General features: G+C 38.0%; 1 protein-coding gene across 2 annotated transcripts in view; it reads right to left on the bottom strand.

Annotated features, from left to right (window-relative positions):
- Positions 1-27253, bottom strand: part of LOC127365870 (inactive dipeptidyl peptidase 10-like) — a 97909-nt gene that overhangs the window by 33969 nt on the left and 36687 nt on the right. For both annotated transcript variants that reach the window (XM_051404412.1, XM_051404413.1), the window contains exons 2-5: positions 8418-8529; positions 7816-7911; positions 2420-2514; positions 2059-2133 (exon numbers count right to left, since the gene is read on the bottom strand). In XM_051404412.1, coding sequence (XP_051260372.1) covers positions 2059-2133; positions 2420-2514; positions 7816-7911; positions 8418-8529 — 378 coding nt within the window. The remainder of the gene's footprint in view (positions 1-2058; positions 2134-2419; positions 2515-7815; positions 7912-8417; positions 8530-27253) is intronic.

The raw sequence follows: 27253 nt of genomic DNA, 5'->3' as shown, positions 1-27253 counted from the left end.
GCACTGGGTGAAATGTTCCTTAATTACAATGAACACACACATTGCAGTATGACTCAGTCTCTCATACACCATCTTGCTACCGCAGCACCCATTGGTGAAGGAGGAAGGCCAACACGATCATCAGAGACCACAGTCATCCCAGCCCTCCGGCAGACTGTCCCACACCACCAGGCTCAGGCACAGCTTCATCCTGTTGAACTCTCAAGCTCATGACTCAAGTCACTTTACTCGCACCGTGTGATACATTAATGTCACTTCACATTTTATACCAATGTCATACTGATATTATTGATGCACAGCCTCCACCTGTTACCTAGTTTCTTACTGTTAACAACGTGTTTCCATTTCAGGATTTATATTTATTTAACTTAAGCTAACATCAATTTTGTTAAGTTAAAGTGACACTAATTTAGTTTTGTAATTTTTATTTGTACTGTGAAAACAAAATACCTAGTAAAACGTATTTAATCAGGAATGTTACAAAAAAAGTATTAAAGTAACTTGAACTACCCATTTATACTTGCACACATCACAATATACACACATTATATGTATTTATCTATGTTTTACAAACTGTTCTGCTCTATTTTATGTCATTTGGTTTTAGATTAGAGTTAATTTTATTATTATTTTTATGTACACATTTGTCTGAGCTTTGTTGGAAGGAGCCTGCGAACGAAAGAATGTCATAGCCAACGACTAATTCACTGTAAATGTTGTGCATATGACAATAATGAACTTGAACCAAACGGTTGGTAGTACTCCGAAGATGCAGTATAAGCTCATAAGAATAATCAACTTGAAACAGCACAGGCATTGCCTAGTATATTTATACAAAAAGGTGATAGAGCCTTTGCACTTGCCTGAGGAGATCCGAGCTGCTGTCTCAACTTTTTAAAAACCTACTATTTAAAAAAAGTTTATTTTGTAGATTTCATTTGTGTTTAATGTGTTTAGTTTTTATGGTTTATAGTCCCGAGAGATTATAATATTTTGTGCATTGCAATGCTAAAAGGGTTTCTTTCTTCTGAAACCATCAGGTTTTGGTTGGTGTTCCGGTACCCCGTCCCCTATAGCTCAACATTGTGTCTGTGTTTATGCCACTATTGACGCTTGTGTTTTGACCTGTTTTTAAATCAAAAACGGTAAATCAGTGACGGTCAAATGACCTCCATTTGGCCATCACTGTCCTCAACACCAGCTGTCCTGTCAGCAGTACAGTTCCTGAGAAGCTTAGAGATAAGAACTGTCCTCACCAGAGTGAGCAATGTCAGAAATTAACAAACAATAGTTTTCAGCTATGGGGAATATACAGAAAGAGCATCGTGTTTTTGTAATGATTAATTGATTTTATTTCTCTGGCTCACCGTAGTGAGCGAGGGAAATAAGCCTCTAAAACTGGAAAGCTCATAGTGAAACCGGGGTCTTTGATTAATCATTAGTGCAGGGGGTTGCATAGTAACTCAGAGTGGATTGTTACATAAGCTATAATGGATATGTATCTGTTCTGCGAGACAGATGAGTGACAGGTGTCAAACACACTTTGTGTTAAAATTGCCCTCTGGGCTAACCCCTGGCCTATGGAAGAACTTCTAAAAACAAGTGCAGTGAGTCATAACAGACGATCACTCGGCACAAACAGCTGCTTGTACACTGTGACTGATAAAATACAAACACTATCAACATTTAAAACACCCTTCATGGAAACACAGAGACTGAAACTCACTAGACTAAAGAAGAAGTGATGGAAGAAAAGTGGTCAGGTCAAGTTTAACACATTTTATAGTTATGTTTTATCATGCATTAATATTTGCAAATTTCATAGCCCGCAGGGTTGTTGTAGTATGCGATTGAAAACATTTCTTTTTATATTTCTGAAACCTGTACCCTCCATTCTGGATCAATGTTGGCTTTAACTCCCTGACTCCGAACAGATAGATCTCTATGTTGGTCATATTTCCATTTTAGTTCATGAACTGTAAACCTCCAGTATTAGCAGTCCCAAGACAAACACCAGTGTCAGAACATAATGCAACCTGAATATTAAGAGGTTCTCACCTGCTTGACATCATATCCCAGGAGAACAAAGTTCAAATCGGGAGAAACCTCAAACTTTGAAGCCTTAAAAGTTGCCTGTGGGAAGAACAAGAGATGGATGAGATCCTTTTTTTTCCCGCAAAACAAATCAATTTTTTCATTCAACTTAATATTTCAGACAATCACTGTCTTGGTACAAAACCAAAAGCATTATCACAAACTGAGATCAGTGGTAAAGAAGTTACAGTAAAACTTTTGCAGGGTCAGAATTGACTTTTTACAGCTTTTTTTTATCTCAATAAAAATGAAATAAAATAAAAATTATCTAAATGCATTAGAAGAATTTCATACATTTTAAAAAAAGACAGCAGTTAGCACTTACAAATGTTGTGTTTTTCAGCAGGAGTTCTGTCTCGTTGCTGTTTGTGCTGACTTTCATAATGTCTCCATCCCAGCTTCGAAAGATGATTTCTTCATCTAAGACAAACACAGTCAAAGCACTGCAGGTCATTTTATGTTGTTTTTTTTTTTTTTTACTGCTATCTGTTATTCAAGTGTTAGTCATTAAAATAGCTAACTCAGTGGCATATAAACAATATTCCTTTTTTTTAAGGACTGAAATGTAAAAGCTATGAAAACTTTAGAGATTTATTTTCATGTTCATGAAAAAAAAATACATGAAAAAAACAGAATTGTATAAAACGTTTTTTTATAATTTTGAAAAATAATCTGCTCAAAATTCATCAAAATCGCTCTTTTTGCACAAGGTTCCTGCTGTTATTGTGTTCACTATTTGGGATCATTTTACAGTTCATCAATTGTTCTGTACAGTTATTGTTATGCATTAAATGAAATATGAAATATCCATGAACTTTTCACTTAATCAGGGGTTGTCAGTTTACTCAATGATAGAAAAGGATTCCTTAAAATAAAAAGTTGGGAACCACCAATGCTTTAAGCTATAGGCAACAGGGTCACGTGGATTTGCTGTACTCAAACAAAACGTCAACTGTCCAGGTCAGTTACATGCCAATTAAATCAAGCGGCTACGTAATTAATGCAAACTTTAAATTCCTCACACATACTGCACCGCTGCTAGGTACACGCACATCAGGCGCTGTGTGTAGGGTGCCACCGAAACGGCCTGGCAATCATTAATCATAAAAATCATATTATTTACAGGGCGCAGTGCCTACTGTTACCGCATTTTTCTGTCATTTATTTTGCTGCTTTGTCCTCTCCTTTGCAAGACAGAGGGCAGGGCTCAGCTCCACAGAAACAGAGAGGTTTAATGGCACGAGTCCGCCAAAAGGAGCTCCTATGGTGATCCTATGGACAGTCTATATCAAAAATACATGGGAGGGGTTTAATAGGTCCAAAGCGACTCAGTATACAACAAGCAAGAGAATGATTAGTTGAAGGATAGATGCCAATGGAGCCCCTGAGAAGAATGTTTGACAAGAGAGGAGAAAATAACAACAAAAACAAAGAGTCATTTAGGAGGATCCGTCTAAGACGACTCGGCTCATTGAGACTACACTTCAGCTCTCAACAGTGGAAACAATGACAGCAGCGCCTGCAATAACTCTAGTCTAATCCCAAATCAACACCACAGTCCAGGGAGGCCTGAATTCCATTAATGCATTTGACAGGTCTAAATCATTTCAAGGTCCCCATCTCATGTTAATGTCAATGAATAAGCTCTGAGGCATCAATCGCAGGCAAGAGGGCTATAGACTGGCAAACACTCAAAACACTTTTGAGTATAATGACAGGAAAATAAATATGAAAGACAGATGGATTGCTCATGTTTAACAGACAAGAAAATCCTCAAAAGAGCTCTTGTAGAAACCATTACCTGCAAAAAACAAACAAAAAAACAGTCCTCTTTGCATATTTTATATGCCGTGCATGTATCAAATCAATGGTTATATAAACCATTTTACAGCTGAAGTAATTGGAAATCGAGACAACTGTCCTCCTGAGTTGACAACAGTTCCATCAATAAAGGCTCAGAGGATAAAGATGGCATGCAATCTCAGCTGTGATTAAAAGTGTCCCAGCTATCCAATGACTTGCCACTGTTTTATAAGGCCAAGAATTAAAGAAAATCCCCCGTTATACCACTGTTGACACTGTAACCCGACTGATAAATTACACATCTCTAGTCCTTGAACTTAATATCGTGGTGTGATGAAAATAGACAAGTTTCACAGTGTAGTACAAACAGCACCAGATAAGGGTTTTCATTGTTGACTTCACATTGTTGAGTCAGGATGCAAAGTGACAGGAATTTTAAGGTTAAGGAATAAAAGTGCATTTTACCCTAATGTTGCACTTCAGTATTTTACACATGAAGATTGAAGAAGATGAAGAAGTTTTTTTTTTTTTTCACAGGAACAAGAACCAGCCTGCGAAAACAGTGTTAAGTCTTCTGTGGCTCTGGAGGGCCATAACACTTGATGATGCCATTAGGGAAAGCCTGTGTTACAATCTGGGCTGATGGAGTTTGAAAGATATGATCATTTGCCAGGCAGGGAGAGCCTTACGAAAAGAGGCCACTGAGTTGCATTGTGGGAATTGTTGGATCCAGTGTTTTTTGGAGACCAACACTACATCAGGGTATTTCAACCTCTGCTGCTTCCATTTTGTCTCTTCTTATTTTATCTGTCCCTCACAAGTCTCCCAACTTTATGGACATGCACTGACAAATCGCTGCTGTGCAGCTTAGATTTAGACATTGTCACTTTTTATCTATTAGGAGCGCTGTCGATAAGTTTGGATGTGATAGGAGGTTTGAACATCACTATGAGCTCTGCGGCCCATAGTGCAGTATTCATCCGGGTAATTTCTTTGCTACGGGAAGCGGCTTTTTGGCTTCAGGCACCACTGAGCAGCTTTCAAAGGATTGAACGGAGCGTCGCCTCCAACACTGTATCCAGTTCTCTTTATACACCCATGGTCTCTGCTGACCGCTGAGCCTCAAGAAAGGAAGAAATTATATTAAGTCCATACCACCATAACTGTACACTGCCCTCGAAAGCATCCGTTGTTTCAGCAAATGCCCCCAAAATGACACGTTTACATTCGATTGACAAAACCCATCACAAAAGACATTTATTTTAGTTTTGGAAGGCACAGATTGTTGATGTTGTCCTTCTCCTGGACGGCAGACACAACTACGTATTGTGTTGTTTAATTTGGAAGACTTCTTGCGGAACCATGGCCGGAAGGACTCAGCCTTGGTACAGGACGCCAGCTGTACCAGATGAGCTATCAGGATACCTCTGACTTCTTGAACTTTTGGCTACTTATATTAACACTGCAACGTAACAGCTGTAAACATTACAACATTAGAAAGTTGAATATACTTTTACAACAGCGAGGGCTTGTAATTAGTTATATTTCACTCTTGCTTTGGCACTCTTCTCCCCCTCTACATTCCTGTCATATTGTAGCTGACACTGTGTGTTTATCACACAGGAATAATGAGACTGCCAGCCATTCTCTCATATTACTGTCTGATAAGCTGTTGAAAAATACCAGTCAGATGTTGGCATGTTTCAAAAAATGAGTACTGTGAGGTTTGGAGGCCAATAAATCTCAGCACCAGAACATTAATGACCAGTTTTGGTGCAATGAACTGAGTCATTGGTATTAACAATTGCCCTGTCAACACCCTGCAGATAAAATGTGATCATTTTGTGCTTTGGTGTAGTACTGACTTGTTGTACCTTTGAGATCCAAACAGACCTAGTAATGACCGACCAGAGGCTCAAAGGGCAGCCAGACTCTGGCTAAGTCTGTTTCAAGCACTACTGAAAACAGACCCTGATTTTTAAAACGGAAACTACTAAAATGATTGGTGTATAACATAAATGTAAAGAAATTCAGCTGTACAATGGCATTTTCTCTTGGTCCTTCCCTTTTAACCTTTTATGGTAATGTTTTTATATGTCTTCTTCCCATATTGTCATTATGCACCAAAAAAATGAGTAACAGGATGCTTTTGACACTGGATTGACTTAACATTTTAGTGTGGAGCAGCTGTCGTGGGGCTGCCATTAATACATAAATGGCACAGCGGTCCATAGAGAGGGGTGAGCTGTGCTGTCTATGGTGATGAAGCAGGTGTTCAAATGCCCTTTAAGAGCCTCCCTTAAGTCAGGTGTCTCTGTTGCTCTCAAATACAAATTCCCAATTATTTCTTGACTGAGGTCTGATTTTATTGAAGTCATAATACATAAATATGTTGCCAAGCAAAAGAAATAAAGAAAACCATTATTTTGTTGAATAAATGAAGTGTCAATGTGATCTACAAGTCCTAGACATTTTCAGAACAAATATAAGAAGAGTATTTTAAGTGACATGGCAGCTTATGATTGAAGTAGTGTCAATTGCTTCCACATAATAGCTGATTAACATAGGAGTCATGTTGCATTTACACATAGCCGGCACCAGAGTCTAGGTTCAGAGGAGCAGTTTATAAGTATTCTCATTCTCCGCTCTGATTGGTAATTTTTAAGAAAGGTTACCTACTGCAGCTTCAACCTATTATTTGTTTTAAAGTTATATTAACATAGGTCACAGACAGGAAACAATAACCCAGAGGACTGACATATTTGTACTGAGAAATGTTTCACCTGTATTTAAGACTCAAAGCTCAAAATAGGGAACCTATTATGCTAAATTCCAGCTCTGTATTCTAAGCTACTCTATATATTCTCCATAGAGTAGCTTTGCATGATTCACTCTTTAAAAACATCTTTATTTATCACTCTCTTTTTCAAAAACATCTTAACGAAGGAGATGTATTTTTTTAAAGATACCAACCTTTTTGCCCAATATATATATATATATATATATATATATATATTTAAATTACTCTTTTGTAAGAGGAGCATTTTAGAGGAGGGGTAGATTTAAAAGGTCAGGCTTCAGAAGTGGAAAACTAAGTGTGACTGAGTGGAGCCAACCACAGTGGTCCTTTCAGAGGAAGGAAGGCTCAGAGAGCTTGTGAGCACCAAAACAGCTGGACTGGATTCACTGGAGTGCCTTAAAAGAAGAGGACTATTCCATTAAGAAAAGTGGTAATTGGAGTGTTATTTATGGTGTCTGCAGGAAAAAAAGTCTCCTGGTTAAGCTTCTTAAAGAAGGCCATTAAGTAATATGCTAGAGAACCCAGACTGAATCCTGTTTCTGCTAATCTGTATGTCAGATTAGAAACACTGGAAGTAAAATAAAACCTTCTTGTTGCATGGAGCTTCCATTTACAAACTAACCTTCGTAGCTTAGTAGGGCAAGGTTGCTTTTTTTTCAATTTGTAACAAGATTTCTACAGGCTTTACAACTGCCTCTTTAACTGCATTTTATATCTTAATATAATGTTCTACTGGAACAGAGACACCAGTATGATAATCAAAGACAACAGTCAGAAACAGAGTGACCAAAACAACTATCTTGTATCTCTTTAAAAACATCTCAAGCTTTGACAAAGATATTGTGGTCTATAGCAGATATTTAAAGCCTTTTCCATTTAATCAAACAACGTAAAATCCTCAAGTGTTGCTGTTGTATAAACCTAACCATACCCATCAGACATATCAACCATCATTCATTTACCCTAACAACAGTCTTTCCTAAACCTTCCCAAGTGTGATGTGCAGATATCGAAGAAAGACTGAATATTGAGTATCGTCCAACATAAACAGCATGTAACTTTTCATATTTCAACTGGTTGCAGTGTTTGCAGCTATTTGAATTTGGGTTTCTACTTACCACTGATCCATTTTGCCTCAGGATCATGTATTTGGAAGCTTCTTTGAAAGAGGTCATCCAGCGTCAACTGTGAACCAAAGGGTTTACCACCATCATCTGCAGGAAGAAAAAACACTTTTGGTATATCAACTTTCAAAAACAGTTTTTTTTCTGAATATGATAATAAGTCCTAAAATAAAGCTACAAAGGTTAAAGAAAAATCACAGGGTAAATCAAAACTACAGATATTTAATCACATTTTCTTATCCTGCATACAAACCACACAGAGAAGGAAAATGCCCAAGGGAGGCATGTGGACAAGTATAGGCATAACTAGCCCTACTGCATCCAAACAAAGCTACATTTAACATAAATGATTGTAAAACTGGGAGTTATATTAAGTGACACATTTAGCAGTAAATCCCTTCCAGATGTTGTTGATTACTCATCGCCTCTCCACTTTTTATTACCCAATTATTACATTTCCTCCGCATTAACAATTAAAACCTGGAGTGATTCAGCTCAGACAGACCTGTGATTACAAATGTTAATTAAAGCAGAACAAGCTGAATAGTTTGCAGCATTCATGCAAACTGTGAAAGGATGTTGCAAGGAAGCCTCACCTTTAGACAGCAGAACAATGGACAGTCCAATGAGTGAGAGCACCAACATAATAACCAGCAGGGAGATGCCAATGCCCTTCCAGTTTTTATCCTGTCCAATAGATCCAAGGTCCTACACAATAAGAGAAACAAATCATGTAAGTAATCATGAATCATGTCAATAATATGCCAAAATAGCAACACACAGGAAAAAAATGGCAGAAAAAATAGATTTATTAAGTAAGTAAATGCATGTGAGGTATTAAGCGTCTTCCCCCAGTGCAGCAAGCTGCTGAAGTGTCCTTGAGCAAGACAAAGTACTTGAGTCATTTATGCAAAAGTTGACTGTGACTGTGCATAAATCAAGGCAGATTAAAACATTTAGTTGTGAGTTAACATAATGTACAAACTTAATAAAACACAGTGCCATGTGTTATGAACACTCAGGGATGAATATGGATGCTACTCGCCACACAGTTGTGAATGAGCCATGTGATTGTGAAGCATGTATGAAGCAGCTGATGACAACAGACTTCAGGTCAGCTCTTACAGTGCCGGATGCTGCCAAATCATCCAACTGCTCCTCAAGAATCAATAGAAAATCCCTAAAGCCCCTGATGATGTGGGCTGACATTAGACATTATTCGTATTTTGTTGATATTGGCTTTACTTCCTCATTGGTTTCCCACAGACAAATCCACGTTTTTAGAAAAGTACTTCCAGTATCTAGAAAAGTAATAATAATAATAATTTATTAATAAACATTTGATGACGGCGATACAATCCGGCAAAGACCACAAAGCATTTACTTGATAAATCTTAATAAGTAAATGTGTCGCCTTTAATATGTTATTATTATATGTTTTGTTCATATACTGTATATATATATATATATATATATATATGTATATATAAGTGCATTCATATCTACCCATTACGGTTTACTCTGTACATATGTACCTTACTCTGCACTTTACTGCTTTTTGCACTTCTGGATGCTAAACTGCATTTAGTTGTGTCAGCACCTGAACTGTATGCAATACTTCTTCCCCAGGATGCAGTCATGACCCGCCCTACTCTGCCTCTGATTGGCTTACTCTGACATTGTTACCCTAACCCTAGCCCCTGTCACCTCTCATGCCTAAACCTATAACTAACCAAAGCAATGAATGCAACAAGTACTAGCCAATTGGAACCAGAGTAGGACGGTTCATGACACCCTAAGAAAAAATTATTTAGCATAAAATACCACAAATTATTTAAAAAAAAACAACTGTGCATGTACAGCGGCCAGTAGCTCCTTCAAACTTGCTACATGTATATTTCTGGGCTTTTTTGCTGAAAACATCATATAATTATTTCTGATTGTATACAATTTGGCCAAAATTGTTCAAACTGACTTCACTGACAGATTGTGACTATGGCAACGGCTGTGCATTCAGATGCTGCGGCCTGTAGGCTAGCTCCTTCAAACTTCTCTGCTTTTGCAGAGCCAGAAATCAGAAACTGTTGTGCCCATATCTTTATAGAGACCTGCTCCATCAGCATCCCAGATACTCAATCGGCGGGCAATGTTCTGAGCCGACAGAGCGCAGGACGAGAGGAGGCGTGCTCTGTGTTTACATCAATGATGTTTGATGCCCAAATGCAGTCGAAGTGGATGGATACGGTTTCTTTTTATGTGAAGTTCAAAACATATTACTATTACCTCCATCTTGTTGCTGCTGTTTACATTCCCCCAGACGCAAATTCAAAAGATACAGTGCAGAATTATCTTTTTCCATGTGTGTAGCATGAAGGGACTGCAAACTTTCATTTCGTTATACGACCACGTGTTGTATAATGATAAATGCATTTTCTTTCCTGATAAAAAATAAACAAAATAAATCTTGTTGTTCTTGGCTTTACTCAATGTTTTCCACATAATTCAGTAAACCCTTTTCTAGGAACAAACCCAGAAGGGTTGGAGAGTTGTAGCTGTTCTATCTGTGCTGTACTTGATGAAAGCTTGATGAAAGAACTGAACAGTTCTCTGGAGACCAGGCCCATTTTTAGATGTATCTTGAACTCTTTATCGTCCCGACATCAATTATGCAGCCTTATTTCATTTGCAGTGACAGAGCAGTGTTATAAATACATCCATCTTGCTTACAGAGCCGCAAGCTCCTGAAAACCCGTCTGTGTATTTATGGATCTATTTGCTCTTTTAATTGGGAGGATGATTCAAAGACAAATATCCTGGAGCCTTGTCAACTCTACTACCCCCTTAAAGCTCGTCCCTGTGGCTCCTCGATATTAAAATTCAGTTTCTCTCACAAGAGAAACTGAATTTCTCCACTGTGAAGACTTTTCCTCCAGTCTTGATTCAGCATCATTTTGTTTGTGTTGCCTTCTCTGTTTAGCCTCGTTAACTAACGCAACCCTCATTACGCACTGGGGAACACTATTTGCCATTGTAATTTCTTCATCAGATCATTCTTCATAGACCTCCAGTGATACACTGGGATGTCAGGCTGTTAAGTTCCTGATAGTGTACATTTGAATATCCTGGAATTCAGTGAATCTTGTCATCCCAAAGAGTTGTTCAAACCGGTATGTATCCATCTTTAAAAACAGCCAATTTTGAATAATCTGCTCCCAACCTACGACAAATCAAATTTAGTTCAGTTTATCCAAAGAGAGTGTGTGTGTCAAAAAACACTTTAACAAATCAATAAGCAATAAAAGTGCATCCTTTGCTGATCTGAGCTGATCAAGCAGTAGTGAAGTTCATTGGCTGCGATCTGTCTGCTGAGATCAGCCTCATAGAAGTAATATTTGACAGTTCTTCATTGTATAGCCTTAACAAAATTAGTTTGTAAAGTGCAAGTAATTGGTTCTCAGTATTATTTCTCAGGAAACAAGACATGGTTTGGATGGGTATGGATCCCATGAATCCCGTTTCCCAGGGTTAAACCCTTGTCAGCAGCATGCTAGAGGGGTTCTTGGTTACAAAGCATCCTACAGATACCAAATACAATGATACCGTATTGCACCTGCTAACTTGTCAAGCGAAGCAAAGCCTGTCCCAACACATGAAATTTCTGACACTTTCTCTCTTCTTTGTGATTTTACTTCAAGTGAAATGCACTCAACTATCTGTAGCATTGTGACAGGTGCTGTTTTGAAGATACACAGTTGCAGAAATTGAACTGCACAGAAAACAGGAAGTGCGCTGCATTATAGAGCAGCTAATCTCTGTCATAATCTCCATCTGAAATGAAGCCTTCATCCCCACTGTGTGCTTTTGGATTCTTTTAGGGTGGGACCAGTGAACAATATTCTGCCACTCTAATCACAGGATTAGTTTCCAGATCAATTCACCAACAACACGCACAGGGTACTGTATGTTCTGGATAACACAGCTCGCAGGAAAACATGAGAAGAACCAAACCAGCTGGGAGACGGAAGCTGAAGCAATTTCAAACACCTTTGTGTAACTTCACATGGCACAGAAACAACATACAGCTAGTATTTGTCACATTGTGACTTCCTGTATATCTATCTATGAAGCTCTTTTCTTATAGCAGCAATAGTGCTCACCGTGTGAGACCAATTAGTTCTTGTCGATCAGAATCAGGACAAATGCTTTCACACATTCTCTTTTTCTACCCAGTTTTAAAATCATTCTGGCATTCGGTCTTGTTATTCTATTATTCTTGGAAAATCACCACTAGAGTAGACTATATAAAATACAAAGAATCATTCATCAATTAATGTTAATAACTAGGAAATGGCTAAAAAGATTAAGTCGATGGAAAGAATACAGGAAATCTCAGAGATGGAGAGAATAACTTATGAGTTAGAAACGAATTATGAAAGACGTTGGTTTAAGTGAATGACATATGAGGTCATGAATTAATTTACGACATTACTCATACTAACATTAAAAAATAAGAGAGCATATCTCTTAGAGGAGATGTAGACACTCTTTTCTATCTCTCCTTTCTCATCTGCTTGTCTGCGTGCTCCCTACACCTACATACATATTTATGTATTTATGGATGGAGGGATGGATGACGGCATATCTGTACAGATGCATAACTCAATGCATGTACATATAAATATTTGTGCTCATGTATGTGTATATGTATACATGTATGTATGTGTATATAAATGGTTGAACTATTTATTACCACTAAATGATAAAAAAACAAACAAAAAAAACAATTAACAATATATTTCAGGTATAAAAGAACCCAATGCCAACCTGCCAACAATGAGTTTTGTTTGTGTGCAAGAAAACTCCACAGAGTACCTTAAATGCAGGTGCACACAGACCCACAAGGACATATGTGGAAAAATCCTGCTGGTATTTTTCACTAGAAACCAGAACAGGAAAGAATTAATTTGATCTCAATTTCCCACATGTAACCTTTGCAACAAGCTTTGTGATTCATTCTTAGTTTGGCATTGGATCACTATAATAATGTTTGTTGGTCAGCTGCCAAATTTCATAACCAGTTGTTGCCATGTTCTTATTTCAAGCAGTGGAATTTTTTTCCCTTATTTTATGCAATTAAAATTCTTTTTTTTTTCAAGAATAGTAAAACCAGATATCTGATTATGCTGGATAATCTATCATACAGTACGTATTTTATATTCCTGCTGCACACTTTGTGTTTTCAGTCGTCATTATCCTTAGATCTTAGTGCTAGTGTGACAGTCTGCACTTGGGATAGTGCTTTTGTCAGTGTTAAGAGTATTTATCACTGTCATACTCCATCACCCAGGAGACCAGTAAGAACCTTTCCTGCTCCAGCTCTTTATTCACCACATCTCAGATGGAGAAAATAGCTTTTTCCCCACACTGTGTAACTGTCACTAACAAAGCCCCACCTGCTGGCAACATAATAAACTCTGGTTTTAGAGGCACTAAGTAATTTAGAAATTTATATAATTCTGGATTAATGCTGGATTATGTTGGGATAGCGCCAGGCTCGCAATGTAATTTGCCACAAGTATGGGAAAACAACAATATGCATTCCCAAAGCCTTTGGTAATCAAAGCATATGGCAGAAATTTGATGCCAAGTGGGGCTGATTGTCTGTAGTCATTTGCTCGTAGTAAGAGAGCAAATATATGATCATGAAATTCATCAAATTTGAAAGTCTGCCTTTTAAAGAAAAATATAAAATGTCACAGTGCACACCAGCCATGAGATTCTGTTATAAACCAAAATGCTGTTAAAAATAAACAAAGTTTCAATGTGGAGTGTTCTTCAGGAAAATATTAGTTGGCTCAGGCATTTTTCTGAGGGGATTATCAAACATGAAAGCAGCAGGAGTCACCTTGACAATGCCGTAAAATTGGTCTTGCTCATCAAACATAGCGAACCAAATTGAGAGTGCATACAAACGTGAAATTGAGCAGCATAACAGCAAGTTGAGGAGAACATGTATGTGCTTGGTTGAATGATCACCTGTGTTAAACTGTGTGGAAAATGTGAAATTGTGTGAAATTGTAATATTCTGTAATTTTCTGGTTTTGCATCTGTACAAAATAGTTTTTGCCCCACCATTTTTTTCCCTCCTAAAAATAACACTTATGAAGAAGATGGCTGACATTGTACAAATACACATCTCTAAACATCTCTCACTTACTATGCTACACTCTTAAAACCCAGAATGTTGACATGGCTACGCATCTGTGTTGACTTAAAATGATGTTAGATCCAGGCGGATACGTTGGTCTCTAGTGGCTAGGTAGGAAAAAGCTAATTCCCCTCCCCCACAGAAATCAGTTTGAGTTGAAGCAATGTGAGACTGAATATGGAAATAATTTTGTCTGATATCAGGCAACCAACAATAATGTTTCATTTAACAAAAGCAAAGGAAAAAATTTTTTCAATGCAAACTATGCCAAATTCAGAAAGAAAACCTCTATACCTCTATAAAGCACATTGTTTGGTTTAACAAAAATCACTTAAAGATTTGGGAATCCTTGAAATGCAAAATATCAACATAAAAACCTCATAACATCCAGTATTATAACAGGCAGTGCTACTAAAGTGAATAGCTGGAATATAATAAAAAAAATAAGTTACATTTCTGTCTGTATGTCTGAGGTGGTCTCCACTGGTGTAGGGTTTGAGTGTACAGCATACAGGAGCTCTATCTACACTACATGCTTCACTATTGCCTATGGTGTGGCCGAGCCAACCAATCAGCATGCTCAGTCTTCTGATCAGAGCTGTAAGGTTTGTGAAAATAGGCCAATTCTTTAAAAGGACATTGTTCCAATTTTCAGTCTTATCTCAGTGTAGGGGTTTTCAAATTCTGACACTGTGGGAACCCCTCCGACAAAATCGATAGAAATTTGGCCCCCTTTAAACATGCACTACGTTTTGGAATGACAGTTGCCATAATTTGTGGGCTTTTGGGGATTAAAAAGAAGGAATATTAGAGCCAGGGAGTTACTTCCATCCTGTTTTTTAGCCTATATTTGTTTGCATTTAGGCAAATTTGAACCATTAAAAGTGTTTAGAATTAGCTGTTCCTGTTTGCAGTGTACCAATATATGTAGACAAGTATTGTTAGACTACTTTGATACTGAAGAAAACTTAAAAATGTTATGAGCCTTAGACAGATTCAGGAGTTAGAAGGAGTGTCTTTTTGTACTATGGTTACGAAGAGGATTTATGGATGTTTATTCACTTTTAAGGAGATAATGATATTCCCGGAAAGAGTAAGTCACACTGCATCTAAAAATAAGTGTATCCTCCCTGTGCGTTCAGATTTATGACTCTGAGAGGGAGTATTCATTTAGATGCAAATCATGGCAATAGGGCACCAAGGCTTCTAAAGTACCTTAGGTTCCTACATGAGCTGAGCCACTGACACTGCTGCTGACTGTGTTGATAAGTGGCCAAATCAGTGGGCCAGACTACAATAACTAACTTCCTGTTGTTTTTAGAACACTGACCTGCACCTGTACTTTCATCTCACGCAGTATCTTTTCCTCACGTCTTTCCCTCCGCACCCCAACTTCAACTCTGCCACTGGGGAGGTTTACCCCGCTGATTGAAAAGCTCTGTCGCAATGTATTCGTGATAACCTGCATGCTGTGATTCTCAGTCATCCAGTTCTAGTTCATATAGAATTGAGAACCAGCTGGCCTTACTGCAGTTGCCTTTGACTTTAAAGTACTTCTATGTGTCTGGGTATCTTGCGAAAAAGACTCCACTCATCCTCAAATCCTTCGAAATGATGCAAACTCTGGCCAAGCAGCACTAAGAAAGACATACTGTAAGACATATAATCGTTCTCTGCACCAGTACAACTGCGACACTGAAATCATGAAACCAAAGTTTGCAGCAGGAAGAGAAAAAAACATCAGTGTTGATACCAGGAAAACTTTCTTGCTACTATTTGGCACATGACAGCATTGTCAGTGGTAAGAACTCTACTGGTGTATAGAGAATACAGAAAGCACTGACTGAAGTGTTATACTGTATAAGCTTGTCGCTTCGTGAAGTGCATACGATGCAATTTATTACCACCTATTTACTACTCATTCAATAATGCTGTACACTAAAATGAGCCTGATATATCCTGCCAAATCTGACTTGGAACAAACTCAGCTTGATTTCCAATCTCAAGTGGTCTTAAATGCTCTTTTAAGAATGGTTTTGGCCAATGGATATTACACTTATTTCACCTGACTGAATCTAGCACGCTGTTTACAATGACAAGCTAAAGGAATGGAGTGCATGCTGTGCCTCAATTCAATATTTTACTGAGTACTTTGGCGGATGGGAACAACATTTACATGATGAATTGGCAGAGCGAAATATTCTAATAAATATCCCAAAGGCTGAATTTGAGAGATAATATATCACCTAGCTTTGAGTGTGGAGCCGGGACCACTTGACATTTCTGTCATATAAAAGCAGGGAGGAATGCTGTGCTTCAGCGGTTATTCAGGACACTGAATATTAAGAGAAAGCATGAGAGGGAGATGTCCTTTGGTTGCACAAAAAGGCTTGCAAGGTTGGTCTATGGACATTGTAATCTTTGCAAACAAACCTAGGGAGATAAAGCAGTCTGGTACAGATGGAGCAACAGTGGATTCATTACTCATGTTAGACAGAAACGAGGTCATCTTGTGCATACAGGTATAGCACTAACATAAAGTTCTAAAGCTGCTGTATTATTAATTGCACAGATCTAAATGCACAGTATAATGCAGAATATAATAGAACCAACTTCATTGTCACATACACAGTCGTACACAGTACAATGTATAGTGTAATTTGTCCTCTGCATTTAACCCATCCTAAGCACTAGGTGCGGTGGGCAGCCATAGATTTAAGCCAGTGCTTTGGTCAAGGGCACTGACTGGAGAATTTACTTTATATACATGTTAGTGATGGTGGGGGAAAGCAGAGCGCCCGAAGGAAACCCACACAGACATGGGGAGAACATCCAAACTCCACATAGAAAGGCCCTGGCCTGCCCCAGCCATGAGTTGAGGAGGAGCTTCTTGCTGTGAGGCCACAGTGTTAACCACTGAGCCACTGTGCTGTCAAATTCCAATAAGACGGAAAATGGCTATGTCCTTAGGAGGGTAGGCATGTATGGAAGCCTTATTTTCATTGTTTTGGTTATGTTCCTGATGTGTCTGAATGTGGTCGCATGTCGTGTACACGATTGCATTTTTTGTTCATGTTCATGGACAAGTTTTTGGTATACTCAGGTTTGCTCCTTGCTACCAAAGGAGCCACTGCTGTTGGAGATGAAATCTGCCCCCCGCTGAATTCCTCCTACTGTCACACCCAAGATTGCCACATTTCTAATCACAGTTGGCCAGGGCACATTCAGTAGTGGCCCAGTGATTTGCCAGTGAAGCCACTGATTGTGTAACCAGCAAGTTTTGTCGTGTAAGTAGTGTTTACATCCAGATTTATCAGAAATTTCTCGACCAAGCAAGACCAAGTTTCAGAAGTCATTCCTAGAAGACCCTCAAGTGGCCATCTCAGTCCCCAGATTTGAATTCTGTCACATCACCAGAATGTCTTGCAGGTTGAGGGGGTTAAATAATTTTGATTACAACTTTGATTAAAACTATAAACAGAAAAACTGTAGCTTTGATCAGAGGGTCATATATTTTTGTTCTACTGCCATTGGCCACTATTTGCCGACCATTGCTGCACAGGATACAAACTACTGATAAAAGAACATTCCAGGTGTGAAGCCTCTTCTCTTAAATTACTTAAGACATTTAGTCGGAGTGCAAATAAATAAAGTAAATATTAAAGTGTGTGTGTATGTTGAGACTATAAATGCAAAGTCTCATATGTATTCTTCCGTATGACATAAATCTGAGACATTTCAACACAGAGTGCAGCCACGAAAGCAGGAAGTACAGGAGGAATGCATCATATTAGCACTGCAGGCTCTGGGCATGGCTGAAGTGCTGCATGCTCTCTATGTTTCTGAGTGTGTTATCGAGCAGGCGCAGCTTGCCTGTTTCATAAAGTGGTGGGTGGTTGTGGTTGGCTGTGTGTGTGTGTGTGTGTGTGTGTGGAGGACCATATGGGAAGTAGGGCAAGGAGTTGAAGTGCATGACACAATAACACCACATTGAAAACTCTTTATTTTCACTCTTTATCTCACTGTCCTGCTCCTCTCCTGCTATGGTGGGGAATGTTCGGTGGTCCTTTAATTTCAGTAAACCAAATTCAGGCAACTTTACAATTAAAATACCATATCCATATCCATACTGCAGAAGTGTGAACAAGGGGTGACAAGTGTGGCAAGTCAGTAAGCTACAGCTGTTATTTCAGTGTGTCAGATATATGTTTAATCAACACTTTCAATCCTCTTCTGCTCATCTCATTTTCAGGTTTTATCTATTGTGACCTTCTCAGCCACCAAAAAGTATTAATCTTTTAGGTTGAATTATTTAAAACTTTTTTTTTACAAATGTTGCTGAACCCAAATGAATTCAATAGGGGATTCGAAACTAGATTCAGATGAGCTAAAATAACATTGAAACCCCAGTCACAGAAATAATATACAAATGCACACCTGGACATTTGGCTTTTACATGTTATACAGTTTATTTTAAAGTGGTAAATACAAAATTTAACTCTGTTTTAACTAATTTAAAGTAAATTAGGTAAATTGTAGGAATTAGACTTGACTGGGGAAATGACTTGCACTGGGTCAAATTCAATCAGCTCCCCCTTGAAATCAAAGAAACATGGAAAGGCTTCTGCTTTTGTCCACAGAGGCCACCAGAATAAACAGAAAATGGAAGTTCCTTGTTGCTGCTTTGCATACAAATTAGAGATATTTGTAATACTACTACTACTATTTCATGCCACTTAGTAATTCAGTGGAGAACTACTGTACTTTTTACTCCACTACAGTTATTTGTCAGCTTTTGTTAGTTACCACACACACACACACACACACACACATATATGTAAAGTAACTTATATTTTTACTTTACATTTTCACAGCAGGACCTGTACTTGTAATTGAGTACTTTTACAGTGTGGTACTGCTACTTTGACTTGTGTAAATATGAACTTTCTCCACCACTGCTTGTAATCTGCTAGTACTAATTGGAGCTGTCATGGGTTCATTCAGAGGCTTCCGGAAAGCCGAAATCTTCACCACAAATGAATGTTGCCATTAATACCTTCACCTTTATCAGTAACATATCAGTGTCTTTTACCTGTCATATTTCATAGATCAACTTTAAACACTAGTCCATGTCAAATAGTTAACACTGACCACTGTCAGTGCTCTCCAGGCTACACCGTGAACAATCCAGAACATTAAGGAAAGAAAACTCTCAGCCAGATTTAATGAATTAATCTGACGGGTTATAACAAAGTGAGTTTTCATGCACAGACAGGTTCTCCAGACTCATTTGCAGAGGTGAGCGGAGCCAAATTGAGGTCAGGAAAAAGGTAGTGATGTTATCAGACAATTCATCTCCTTTCAATGAGCTTTTTAATTAAAAGAAAGAAAAGTCAGTTAAAGGTAGTCTTCCCGCTACTTGCTGAAACAGGAAAGGACGGCCATTCCAGCGAGAATGCAATCAATTGATTTATCTGCAGTATTACAATTAGTACAAATTGCTTTATGAAAATAAAGACAGACAGATATTTTATCAGTAAGACAGGCAGTTTGATTAATATATTACTTGCTGTTTCCTTTTTCTACTTCTGTATGGACTTGGAATATTGTGTTAGAATAGCGTAAAAAAAAAAAAAGAAGGATTTCTGTAAGATTTGGGTTGTTTTTCTACATAAATATTAAAAGGTGTACATGATTTGTTCTAAATTATCAAAAGGTTCCCTCTGCATTGTTCTTATAAACAAACAACTATTTTCACATTTGTGTTCCTTACCAAATTGGACTGTGTGAACTCCTGATACACATTTTTGACAACTTATTGCATTTGTAGCATTTTAGTAACGTTGCTAAAAATAAGTCTGACTTTGTTTGGAGGAAAAGGGAAAGTGAGTTCACCTAAAATACTGATATGATATGACTGTGCACAAACAACTGCAGCAAGTACAGAAGGTGAAAGCTGCAAAAGCTGCACCAAGAAGTCAACTTCGATCAATGTTTACAACAAATTGTTTGTGGGGGTAATTTTACCTTTTGCTCTTTCAGAAAAGTTGGCCACTCAGGTTTCTTGATCTCAGTATCTTAATGAGTATGTTATCCATGCTGATAGAACTGATGGCCAAACCTACGGCAATGTAAAAAAGAAAAATGATAATAATGTTAGAAACCAGAATAATCCTTTAAAGCATGAAGGGGTCAGTAATAAGATTATGGTACTGCTGGCTTATGTGGCTCATGTCAATACAGCAGTGCCAGTATCTCACTTAGAGCAATCTTATAAAGGCTCGCTTTTATACAGCAATTTATATGTTTTTCATTGACTCAAACCAGAACAGAAAGTTTGGATTTGTTCTGATACATTTATTATTTATAAAAAAATTAATTTCTTTATTAACTGCATACTTAGGTATTCTTCCAGCATCGAGTTCATTCTGGTGCAATGCTGATAATTATAGTGTCTAAATATGTTGGTTCAAGCTCAGTCACTTCTGCTGGGCAGAACTCAAGTTTTATTATATTTGTAACTGCTGATGACATTGGGTAATGTGTGTGCGTGTTAAAATGATCTAACTAATACCCAACATAAAACAAGGCCTTTTATTGGTCATTTACAAGGCGCATTTCCCACACATTGTGTAATTAGGGTCAAGTCAAATTGTGGCAATATGTGTTAATCCCTGTTATTTTCTGAAGCAACAGAAAAATGTTTAACAAATAAAAGAGTCAGGAACCTCTGCAATTAAATACAAACCAAGCTGAATCAGTACTCAGTAATTTTATATGTGATTCATTGTGTCCACATACTCTATTAGTGAATAATTGTGTATAATAATAAGTGACTATACAGCATTTTGAATTAAGCCACTCTCATTTCCCCCTGACAACCTTCTTTTGGTGTTTGTTTACTACGAGAACATACTCTAGCTTTGGGTGTCATGTCCTTGCTCCAGATGTTGGAGAGAATCATTATTACCAGTGAGACAACCAGGTCTTGACTTTGAAAATGTCACCTCGGGCAGACACTCAATTTATCAAGCTTCCCAACAACAGAAGTGTCATTTCAACCTTGAGCAATGGCCACACAAACCAGCATGTAACATTTTAGTCTGTGAAATCATGTTTGGATATTTTTGTGGACTTATTTTGGGAAGTCTCTAATCAGATTGAAGCTTAAAAAAGTATGGACAGTGAACATTTATGATGAGGTAGCCAAATGTTTATGTCCTCAAAATGCATATATCTTATTACATTGACTCAGTTCATTTCAGACAAGCCACTGAGGGTTCTGGGAACATTGAATCAAAAAGTCATTATGGGTCATGTTGAAAAGCAATGACAAACTACCTATTTTGTTGCATCAGAGTTATAGCCAACACAGTTTCAAAATACATTCATAAATAATATTTATCTTTTACAAGCGACAAGGTGGACTTTCAGTTATGATCCCTGCGGTGCTGTTTCAAAGTTGAAGGGAAAAAACGCCATTTTACCTCAAGTTACACTCTCTTGACCAACATAGAGTTGATAAAAACATTGGAGGTAGATACAAATACAATGTTTAAGTCAAGAAAACTTTATTTTGTAATGGGTTGATTAAGAATCAATATTACATCCAATGATCACCACAGTTTCTCAACAAGATCAACTCCAATGTCTCTCCAGGAGCACTCTTCTTTGGCGGTAGTTGTGTTGCATTTATTAAAAGATACTGGAAGACTATAGGAAAGGGACTCTGTGCCATCTTCACAGTGGAAATTAAAATACAATAAGAAATGTTTTTTCATGGACTGAGGGCTCTGACTTTTCCCCTGGAGAGTACACTTAGATAACAAAACGTGTTCTATTAGCCACAGTTTACTCTGGTGGAGTAAAGAAAAGTCCCCAACTGTCTTGCAGTGATATAAAGAAATAGATACCTAAGGTTTTCCCAGTGGAAAGTTTAACTACTACTTTTTTAGACTCAATTCAAAGGGTTAAACCAATTATGTAGAGCGATCCCACAACACAAAACTAAATGAAATCAAATGTATTGATACCTGGCAGTAGCTAAGTATTGTTTTCACTGTCAATTCATCTCCTGCTTATTTTCTCGATTGACTGATTATTCCATGCGTATTAAGGTCTAGAAGTCTAAAGAGCCTTTGTATAAAACAATAAATTAGCAAAAAATAGGACACGAACAAATGGCCTTTGGTATTAAAAATATATTGAGATTTAAAGAATGAGAACAATGGATATTACAAGGAAGCAATACAACTGTTGTGTATGGAAAAGTAGTGAAACTATTTTCTGGGAGGACCATTAATACAGTTCCCTCTCATCTCCTCACCTCTTTTTTCAGCTCTAAGTCTACCTTTCAAAGTGAGGGACGGCTCTAAAAGTTCTGTCAAAACCAAACTGGCATTCAACAAACATAATAATGAGGTTGTTACCATGTTGTCCATCGGTGTGTTTACTGGCATATATCATGTCTCTCCTCAGCATCTGCTGTCATGAGCGGGATTATGCGAGGGTGGACCTTTTGCAGACTGGCAGCGTGATAAGATAGGATACTGTATCTGACAGGGAGGAAAGCGATGCACCGCCACCTCGCCATGCGGCACATCTCATTACCCTGGCCACCCTGTCGACAGCGGGATCATAATTAATCTTCATTGAGCCACTGGGCTGTCTGCCTGACAGCCTAAATGATTGGGGCGGTCGAAAGGGTGGATAACAATGTCCTCCAATGTGGCGTTAAAGTGGGATTCAATGGAGTTTAATAGCAGGTTGAGGAAACACAGCTAGTCGTGGCTTACAGTGACTGTTGACTCTTAAAGGAGGTAAAGAGCAGAGCAACAACAAGGGGCTCAGCGGTCTGAGTCCCATGGGTATTACATAAGTATTAAAGTAATAACCGTGCTGCAATGACATGCAGTAGATCAACATCATGGTTGATTTACTACCATGGCAATTTAATCACTACTGCTGAGGTATTGAGGAGTTTTCTATCAAAAAAAAAAAAAAAGTATAGTCATGGCATCCCACTCATCTGATTTAAATATCAAATAATTTATACCAGGCTCAGTCTCCCCAGTTTCAGGGATTTGTTTACAGCCTGACAGTAGCCAGAGGGTGATCAATTCACCAAATCGATTGTAACTCCTTTTGAGCTCATCAGTTTATTGCATTGAAAAACAGCCTGGAGAAAAACAATTTATTCCAGCAGTAATGGCATGCATGCATGCGTATAATGTGATTTCTGCACAACTCATATCCACTGATGGTTTCAGACTGTTTGACAGACCTTCAATGAGAGGTTTGAACTCTAATCTCCTTGCCAGATGCATGGAAGTCTGTCTCGAGTAAAAATCTTTGAGGGAAACAAACAGAAATATACATTCTAAACACTGTGTGTGTGGTATTCACACATTTTTCCATTGCATCAATTTGAGTCATTGTACAGAAGCCTAATGCTAACTCCCGCAGCTCTCACAGAACTCCATTTAAGCAGGTTTTAATGTAATCATCTTTCATTATGGGCTCAGACTGAATTATAGGCACCCATTGTGAAAAGTATATTTTGAACCTTAATTACTTTGATCCTACATGCAATCAAAGAGGCTATTATTGTGATGTTTCTTAAATGTACACGTTTTCCTTGAGCTTGCAAGTTAATTCTTGACTTTTGGGAACTTCTTACTTTTTTAGCCATTAATAAGCTTTTTCAAACCACCATTTAAAATCCGAGCAGAACATCTATTAGTGAAGAGAAGTCTAGAAAGAGGAACGTGCAGAAGGTTTGGGGGCATTGTGGGCCAGTGGATGGATGATAAGAATCCCACTGTGCCTCAAAACTAGGACAAACACCGCCAACTCACCTGGGACTAGATAGTCGGATGTCACAGGGATTCACCTACTACAAATCCTTTAACACCTTTAGATGTTTGCTGGCACACCCTCTTTGCTACACCCCCCCATAAGAGGAAGACTGGAGTGGTACACGACATCATCATGCCACAGTAAGCATTCATGGAGCACATGCAGTATGCACAGGTTCTTGTTGTGTCCGTTTTTATATATATAAATACTTTCTCCTGTGTGTAACATGGTGTGTGCATTCCTGATTTGATATACACGTAGCCCCAGGAATTATATTTGGTCATGAACACAACTCAGATACGGCAGTAATGGTTTGTTTGCTCCTTGAGGAACTCGTGGTAACCTTATCTCTGTTTAACAAAAGGCAACAGACAGACTTGGTTTCTTTCTTTAGGTTGGTCTTGATGCATGACAATTATACTTCTCTTCATCTAAGTTACACCTGAAAATTCTCAAATCTCACAGTGATGTTATTTTGAAGCCTTTGACAAGATGCAGCTCATCTGGGGAACAACAATTAGCCCGGCAGTCGTTAATACACTTTAAGCATATTAAGGCACATCCACAAGCAGGAAAAAACAAACTGAATAAGTGGAAAATCTGATTCAAAGCTGTTCAACATGCTTCATTAAATCCAGAGAACGCTGAAGCGACACCATTGACAGTATGTAATGGACAGAACTTGTGGGTCTGGGAAGAGAGGCCAATGTGGAGGTACCTTAAACCTGCATTCTTTCTAAAGAAGCAGAGGGCAGTGGGGCACTCACTTGGTTTATTACCTCAGTAAACAGTTTCCTAATGAATTTATGGTCTCAATCGGAAGTTGCAAGTCTTCTTCCATACAGCATGATGTTCATTTAGTAACTGATGGTCCAATTAAGTAAATAATAATTAAGTAAAATTGACCATAAAGCAGGGTATGCTTTTGGGCGTGGCTACCTTGTGATTGACAGCTAATTCTCAGTGAGTCCGTCCAGCCCAACACACTAAACTCAGATCAGACTGTCAAACTAGGCAGATCAAATATGAATCAAGATTTTGTTACTCTGTTGCCCATTTCTCACATCTCAAAAATATATTTTAGTGTACTGTTTGTCTGTAATTTGAGACATTGTGTGTAACCAGGCAAGCCGCCATTGTTTCATGCTACGGACGCTTCAAAATTCAATGTAGCTGGTTGACAATATGGCTGTTTCTATCTTGTCTTTTGTTTTATTTTTTGCAAACTCAAGGCTTCAAATACTCCACAAACCAATGGGTGACATCCCATTTGGTTGGCACGTTCCTGGAGATGCTATTACCCATAATTGATACACAGACATATTTTGTTATGTTGCTACTTTTGACAAAACTTGACAATTAAAAACAGACTAATCAAGCACCACATTAAGTATTCTGGTAATGCATCTAAATGTGCTATGATGAGGAAACCTGTTGAAAAGCTTGTAAAATAATCCTCTTAAAAGAAGAGTACCCTGCCTTCAGAAACTGTCAGTGGTCAAGGTATAGCTTTGTATTTGATTGCCATAATTAATGTCATCCTGTACAGGGTTGTTAACATGTAGAATATACACAATTTTAAGAATTTTCTTTTCTGTGTTCAGCATTTGTGGACAAATGTAGGTAGGTAATTCCAGTACCTCAGTATCTTCTGTCATTCAAAAAGGGGGTTGTTTTCATACTGTGAGCACCTGCATATTTGTATTCAGCTTCACAGAGCTGCATATTCAGCCAAGTCAAATTAAGCACAATGCCCTTGTTAATTTATCCAGTGAATGAAACTTATGTCTCCATGAATCTGTAAGGCAGTGAGACATCATCAAACACAAACATTTCTCTCCAGAAATGACTCAACCTATTAATCCGTCACTCCAACAATATCTTTCTGCCTCTTTGGTTCCCCAAACGTCATAAATTAGCTGCATGCTTATCATATTATCTGTCTGAATGGTGACAAATAATCCTCTACCCGTGTCTTCTACATTTTAATCAGCGGTTACCCAGGCAGCTCGATCAACAATGCATCAATGACAAACTGAATTTAATGTGTGTCAAGTAAATGGCAGTGGGAACACATTTCTTTCAAGGTAAATCTGTATCTGCTCACAGTACTGATGACATAATTAAAGGTTTGCTTAAAAAATGGCAAAATAGGTTGCTTGTCTAGTTGGCAAAAATTGGCAAATCTTCATCTCCATTAACTGCTGCAATCCAAATACTAAGAGTTGGTTTATTAAGGTAAAGAGGTGCAGGGTTTTTTGCTTTTTGTACTGTTTTTATGACAAACATTTGTCATTAAGCATTTGAACAAACGACCAGAGCTGCTGTTTTTCTAGTGAGGACAGTCACAGCCACTTTTTAGGTGTATGAGAAGACACTGTACTCTAGCAGGTCATCTCTCTATCTTCACCTTTATAATGAGAACAGTCTTTCTCCAAGTCAACCCTCCTGTCCATCACTCAAAATTGGTGCCTTTTCTGTGGCTCTGTATTTGCCCCTCGCAGCACTGCCAGCATCATATACTCCCCAATTATTATTCCAAGAATCTCTATTAGTACAATTGCTCATAGAGCCACTGGGACCAGCTCCATTTCTTTCAAGGCCAGTGAAGCTTTCATCATGAACCATTTTCATGCATGTGCTGCTATTCATGTTGTGGCTGTTGGCTCTGGGGCTTTTCATTAAAGCCACTTTTTCTTCACCTTTCTAATGTGATTTGCCTCAATGAATTCCTGATCATGTACTATTATCGTTTCTTTCAGCCGTATGTTATGTCCCTTCATCACCTTTAGCAGTCATGCCTACACACATATATAATCACTCAGTCTACGTAAAAGATTTATGATAATACAATATAAATACACATTAATCACCAACAGGCCTTTCAAATTGTTTAAAGCAACAGTAATCAATGCTTTTATGTTTACAATAAATGACAGGCAATGTAAAAGGACTCACTCATAGTGAGCAACCCACAGGGAGTTATTACAAAGTGAGTGAGTTTGATACAGTCTCGTCACAGCCTGTTTCCAGCAGTAACAGACGGAGCTTTTTCCAGCTAAAAAGCTCTGATAAAGCCACTGTACGCTACATGTACAGCACTAGACGGTAGACAGACAAAGCAATGAGGAAGTTAAAGAGCCAGATATGTTGCTTTACAATTAAGTTTACTATTAATTTGCAACAAAATATATGTTTTGAGAGTAATCAAAACCATGAGCACATTTTTTACCAACATAATAAGGAAACAAAAAAATATTATTAGTATTATATACTATTAATAAATATTTACCCTTTCATTTAATTTGTTGAGTGGTGGGTAAACTGAAAAGCTACAATTACTTAAGTAAAAGTGAAAATTACTAT

This window comes from Dicentrarchus labrax, unplaced genomic scaffold (genome assembly GCF_905237075.1).
Source record: "Dicentrarchus labrax unplaced genomic scaffold, dlabrax2021, whole genome shotgun sequence".
Taxonomy (NCBI): domain Eukaryota; kingdom Metazoa; phylum Chordata; class Actinopteri; family Moronidae; genus Dicentrarchus; species Dicentrarchus labrax.
Note: the sequence above shows the minus strand (reverse complement) of the source record. Positions and strands in the feature narration are given on the sequence as shown.